General features: G+C 38.0%; 1 protein-coding gene across 1 annotated transcript in view; it reads right to left on the reverse strand.

The window, feature by feature from the left end:
- The window catches only part of CCDC7 (coiled-coil domain containing 7), a 370,614-nt gene extending 364,183 nt beyond the window's left edge, over positions 1-6,431 (reverse strand). Inside the window, exons 1-2 of the mRNA XM_007942477.1 lie at positions 6,156-6,431; positions 3,766-3,858 (exon numbers count right to left, since the gene is read on the reverse strand). Coding sequence (XP_007940668.1) covers positions 3,766-3,858; positions 6,156-6,431 — 369 coding nt within the window. The remainder of the gene's footprint in view (positions 1-3,765; positions 3,859-6,155) is intronic.
- Positions 6,432-6,968: the final 537 nt, after the last annotated feature.

Here is a 6,968-nt window from a genome sequence, read left to right on the forward strand (position 1 = left end):
ATGGTATTGGTACAATGATAGACAGATAGACCAATGGAACAGAATCAAAAGCCCAGAAATAGACCCATTCATCTATGGATAGCTAATCTTTGACAAAGGTCCAAAACCCATTAAATGGGGGAAGAGACAGCCTGTTTAACAATTGGTGCTGGCAAAACTGGATATCCACTTGCAGAAAAATGAAACAAGAACCATACACAAAAACAAACTCAAATTGGATCAAAGTCTTAAATGTAAAACCCAAAACTATAAAATTCATCAAAGCTAAAATAGGGGCAAATCTAGGAGCCCTAATTTACAGCATAAATAGACTATCAAACATAATCCAGAATGCACAGGTGGTAGAAGAAGCTAGATGACTGGGACCTTTTAAAAATTAAACTCTTGTGCACATTGAAAGATTTTGTCAAAGGGGTAAAAAGAGAACCTACAGATTGGAAGAAAATATTTGCCTATGACATATCTGACAAAGGACTTATCTCCAATATCTATAGAAAACTTCAACACCTCAACACCAAAAAGACAAAAAACCTAATTCAAAAATGAGCAAGAGATATGACCAGACACTTCACTGAAGATGATATGCTGGTGGCCAACAATCACATGAGGAATTGCTCACAATCTTTAGTCATTAGAGAGATGCAAATCAAAACAATGATGAGATATCATCTCACCCTAGCAATAATAGCAAAGTTCAACAGGACAGAAAATAACAAATGCTGGCAAGGTTGCGGAGAGATTGGAACTTTTGTGCACTGCCGATGAGATTGTAAAATAGTACAACCATTGTGGCAAATGATATGATGTTTCCTTAAAAAACTGAAAATAGAAATACAATTTGACCCAGCAATTCCATTACTAGGAATATATCCTAAAGAGGTGAGAGGCAGGACATGAACAGACATATGCACACCAATGCTCATCGCAGCACAATTCACTATAGCAAAGAGATGGAAACTACCTAAATGCCCATCAACAGATGAATGGATAACCTAAATTATGGTACATTCACACAATGGAATACTATGCTACATTAAAGAATAATGAAGGATATGCAAATCATCTCACAATGTGGATGAGCCTGGAGGACATTATGCTGAGTTAAATAAGTCAACTGCAGAAGGACAAATATTGTATGATCCCATTACTGTAAAAAGACAAAGAAAGGTTTGCTTAAGGAAGGGAACTCACTTTGTAGGTTACAGGGGTGGGGAGGAAAGGGGAGGGAATAATTTCAGTTGGGGGCCACACACGGAGATGACTAAGGGGAAGGATGATATGGAAAGAGTCTGTGACCAGCATGATAACATTGGGGAAAGGGAGGACACCAAATTGTGCATATAAGATATAGATGACAGAGGTTAATACCAGTATATTCACAATACTGCATTACCATTAACACCAGGCTACAGATAAATACATAGACAAGTGAGATCAGATGTGGGTCAGTGAACAGGATCATACTCTAGACCAAGGATATAATCAGCTGAGACTAATCTTGCACAGATACCAGTGTTACAAAATACCTGCAATCATAGAAACAACAGAAGACAGACATAGAACAATCCCTCACAGACAGCCAGACACTATAGGAGAGAGATCCAATGGATCTAGAGACTCAGGACCATAATATTGGAGGACACCAGACTCAACTGGCACAATAAAATACATAAAAATTTTGTTCCACAGCCTATATTGGTGAGTAGCGACTGGGGTCTTAAAAGCTTTTAAGTGGTCATCTAAGATGCAGCTAATGGTCTCCTATTGTTGGAAGTGAAGAAGAGTGCAAAAAATCAAGGGCATTCGGAAGCAATCAGCCCTAGGACATGATGGACCTCAAGGTCAGAAGAACTAGATGGTACCCAGCTACCAATGCCAACCACTCAAGAAAGGATCAAAACTGGACATCCTGGATAGAGTGGGAGGAAAAACATGGAACAAAATCCAAAAAACACAATAAGGACTAGAATTATTGGTTGGGTGGACTCTGGTGGGGCCCCCTATACTATGGCTCTGTGACACACTTCAGGCCTGGAATAAAACTCACTCTCAGGGGCTGGCTCTTAGCCCAATAGTAAATAAAACGTACACACAGACCACTCAACCCAAGGTGATGCACTCACATACTCTGTGGCGATGCATTCCTTGGAACAATTGACCACAGGGCACCAGAGGGGCAACATTCACACAGAGGAAATGCAGGACATACAGGGGTCCATAACTATGAGGGCCATGGGAGTGGGGGGGTGGTTACTGGGAAGGGAATGGAGGAGAGTAGGTTAGGGTTGGTGATGGTAGTTGGGGAGTAAAACCAAATGTACACAAAATGTTGAATGTAAAACAAACTCAGCTCTGTAAACTTGCCCCTAAAGCACAATAAAAATTAAAAAATAAAAATATGTTAAAATATTGGGCAATGTACCAAAAGTGAGAGATCAACACAGTGGCACTAAGGAAGAAGACACAGAGAGATACACAAGAGGTACAGACAACAAAGATAAACCCCTTTACATATACAATACTGTGTGGTCAGTCATAACAAACATTAACCTACAGGTAAACAGATAGGTAGACAGGCTTAATGATCAGGTATGTCTGGTCAAAAGAAAATATATCTATGACCAATATATCTATGACCAGTAATGGGATCATACAATATATCAGACTATATTTCTACATACATATTTGTATGTGCTATAAAAATGTCCAAATATATAACAGAGCTAATAAGGGGCAAAGTTATGATAACTTCTTGGCCACAGTCAGCCACCTTAAGGGAGCAAGTGGTTGGATCCGTGGGCTCAGGATGATGGTCACCGGGAACATCAAGCTCAATTGGCATACCATACTACACAAAAACATTGTTCTATGTCCTACTTTTGGTGATTAGGAACTTACTTTGGTGAGTAGAGTCTTAAAAGCTTACAAGTGGCCATCTAGATGTAACAATGAGACTCTCCTTGTCCAGAGCAAAGAAGAATGAAGAAAACCAAAGACTCATGGAAACAATTAGTCCAAGGGACTAGTAGACCATGCAACCCTCAGCCTGTATGACCATGAGAACAGAAGAACTAGATGGTACCTGGCTACCATTGTCAACAACTTAGGAAAGGAGCAGTGCAGGAGATCCTGGAAATAGAGTGGGAGAACAATGTAGAACAAAATTCAAAATCATAAGAAAAGACTAGGTTTACTGATCTGATAGAGCCTGGTAAGACCCTCAGGACTAGGCCCTCTTCAGATCTGGAACTGAACTCAATCCTGTGGCTTCCAGCAAACAACAGATATATAGGGTGAAAAAAATAATTAAAATATATTAAAATAATTAATTTCATCAATAGGTTGAAGGAGAAAAATCATATAATCTCAATGGTTATATTACTTCAACATATACAATAAATGCAATTATTAAAACTCAGTAACTTTCTTTACTGTTTTGTTTTCTATATAGCAAACCAGGAATAGAAGAATACTTAGTCAACATGATAATCAATATGCATTTCAAAGAAAGAGCCAACAACAAGCTTAAAAATTAAACAGAAGAAACATTAGCATTTGAAATAAGTTAAAAATGTAAATATGCCTTAACCTCTAAAATAGGAGTTGGCACAGCACAAAAAAAAAATCAGTACACTACTTTCAGTTTTCCTAAAAGGATTGTTTCCACAAATGGGAAATTCATTCTGAGTCTATATTCAGACTTCAAGAGAAAAGCTTAGTCCTTTTGATGCTAATGTCTCTTACATTAGGGTTACATATACTTACAGATAAAGACAATTCTTCACTGTCAGGTGTCATGACTAATTTTCGCCTAGGTTCAACATTAATTCCATAGGCCTCTTCCAAAGTAGAAACAACCTACCAAAAATGAAAGCAAGTTAGTATTTTCATAGTTTAAAATGTTATGTTGTTGTTGTTGTTGTTATATGCCGTTGAGTCAGACCTGACTCATAGCGACCCCTCCTTGGGTTTCCGAGGCAGTATCACTAAGGAAGTAGATTGCTCAACCTTCCTTCTGAGGAGTGACTGGTGGGTTTGAACCACCAGCCTTCTGGTTAGCAGTCAAGTGCCTTAGGCACTACACTACCAGAGCTCCCTTAAAAGTTTATAGTAATTATAAAAAGTTATTTAGTCAACTATACCAGGATCTTTTTATCACTAGGATTGTTTTCTGCTTGTGCCATAAAATGTACTTTTCCAATTCTTACATTCTTATTTATATCACAGGAATAATTACGAGAATGGCACAGAACCAGGCAGTGTTTCATTCTATTGTAAATAGGGTTGCTGAGTTGGAACAAACTTGACAGCACCCAATAACAACATCCCATGAAAAAGAAGCTGTGAGCACTACTCTTTTTTGACCCTGTGCCTTAATGATATAGAAATGCCTTCTGACTCTACCATTTTTGTGTTGACAGGTAGCTAAAAGGGAATGTATCTGTCCATGAATTGTTGAAGCATCAACAAAACCCTAAGTTTTTCTCAAATTATGACTGACTTTATTTTCTCCTCCAAAGAGAGAAGAAAAATAGATGAAGATCACAGAGTAATAGATTTTTAAAGGAAATTCTCTGAGTTAACCCCTCAAACTTGGTGAAAATCCTGTTTTGGAAGTTTGACAAACAATTTTTTTTATATATATTTATGTTCTTACCTGCTGTTCTCATTAGTACTTGGTGCATTTACAGCTCAATCCTGGCTTGATAACGCAAAAAATGTTCAAAGAAAGGGGATTTTTTGTTGTTATGATTTGGGTGAAAGTTTACAGAGCAAATTCACTTTCCATACAGCAGTTCACATACACTTTGTCTCATGACATTGATTACAATTTACCACAATGCAATAGCTCCCCTTCCACTTCCTCCCCATAGTTACCTCTTCCCTTTGTCCTTCCCTCCATGCACTTCTGCTTCCTGAGCTGTCTCCCCGTGCACACACAGCCCTTCTATTTTCCTATGACTCTTCTCTCCAAGGAGTGTATCTACCTAATGTAAATGTTCACCCTGTGTTTTGTTTGACTGGAAGCCACAGGATTGGGTTCAATTCCAGACCTGAAGGGCAGCTAGGGGCCATAATCTCAGTGGTTCCATCAGGTTCTATCAGACCAGCAAACCAGGTCCTTTTTTTTTTTAAATGATTTTGAGTTTTGTTCCACATTGTTCTCCCACTCTATCCAGGATCTCCTACAGAGATCCCCCTCCAAGTGGTTGACAGTGGCAGCCGGGCACCATCTAGTTCTTCTGGTCTCATAGTCATACAGGCTGAGGATCGCATGGGATACCAGTCACTTGGACTAATTATTTCCATGAATCTTTGGTTTTCTTCATTTTTCTTTCCTCTGGACAAGAAGAGACCCATCATTACATCTAGATGGCCACTTGCAGCTTTTAAGATCCCAGTCACTACTCACGGAAGTAGGATGTGGAACAATGTTTTGTGTAGGATGTTACGTCAATTGAGCTTGATGTGCCCTGCGACTATGGTCCTGAGCCCACAGGTTCAACTACTTGTCCCTCTGGGTAGCTGGCTGTGGCCAAGAAGTGACTACAACCTTGTCAAAAAAAGGAATTTTTGTCAACACTAAGAACTAGTTCCTAAAGTGCAGAGAAGAGTTAACAAAGCTGGCATGAGACTACTATTCATAGAAAGCCCTGGCTGTAAGATTGGTCTTTGTCTGGCATCAAGGAACTTGGATTTCAGAAGTGTCCTAATCATTCTCGGAACTATTAAGAACTCTATGACTAAATTGCACAAACAGTGGGGTTTATGCTGAACACCTGCTATCCTTCTAAGATTCTGGATGGTATATGTTAAACAGATAGTAGAAACTTGACTTGAATGGGCACTGAATTTCTAATAAGCCTTCCTGGTAGAAAACATTTCACAAATGTTGTCTTAATTCAATGCTGGAAGAATCAGGTGTATCCTGTGACTCCAAAGGGAGAGTACTCTTGGAAGCTTGCACCTGGTTTCCTCCAGATTTCAATTCATGGACTATTTCCCATTGATGGTTTTGCTTTGTATCCTGTCATTGTAATAAATCTTAGTCATCATCATGACTATAGGCTGAGTCTTGTTAGTCCTCCTTGTGAATCACCAAACCTGGGAGTGACATTGGGGACTCCTGACACAGGGACTAACAAAAATCTTACCAGACTCAGATGTTTAGTAGTTCTCCTGATCAATTGATCTTCTGCTATTAATTCTTTTGTCTGACTTGATGGAATGGGCAAAGCATATCTTACAATGGATTCTCCTGTTGGTGGAGAACCTAGGACCATTGGTTCAATTTTATCATTTACTGATTTTGCATTACATTTTTCCTTTGATTTAGCTGACACTGATGAAATAACTTGTCTTTTTTTATGTAATTCTGGAACATGTGCTGATTTTTTACAAGTGGAGGACAGATGCTTTGCTTGCTTCATTTTGTTACCAATTTAGCTTCCAAATTACGATGAAAAGATTTTATTTCTTCCTGTGAATAAAACATTAAGAGAATCAGAGAAAATACTACAGAATTTACTCAACAAAAATAAATTTGTGTTAATTAAATTCACATTCTATATTTCTGTTTTTGTTGTTCCAATGCTTTAGCAATTTATTCAGAGTAAATCAAGGATTTCTGGAATATACAATAACATTTTTGGTTCTTTTGAGTTCCGGTTAGTTAAATGAAAAAAAGAAAAATAGAATGCAGTTACCAGAGTGCCTAATTTACATCAAGAAGTCATTTAAACACAAGTATAAAAATAATAGTAAAATGTCTGTCATTTTTAGTCAATATATGCTCTTTTTCCCATTATATATGTGTGTAAACTGAGGCTCACAGAAGTTAAGTGACTAGTCAACATTCACATAGCTAATAAATGTCAAAGTTGGAATTTCAAGTTTGCCTGCAAGCCTTGCTTCTTTTCTACACTGCTGCAAAATAGAAATTTTTGGCTTTTTAAATTTTGGGATTT

The sequence above is a fragment of the Orycteropus afer genome, unplaced genomic scaffold, assembly GCF_000298275.1.
Source record: "Orycteropus afer afer isolate SDZICR_OR568_19922 unplaced genomic scaffold, OryAfe1.0 scaffold00090, whole genome shotgun sequence".
In the NCBI taxonomy this organism is placed as follows: Eukaryota; Metazoa; Chordata; class Mammalia; order Tubulidentata; family Orycteropodidae; genus Orycteropus; species Orycteropus afer.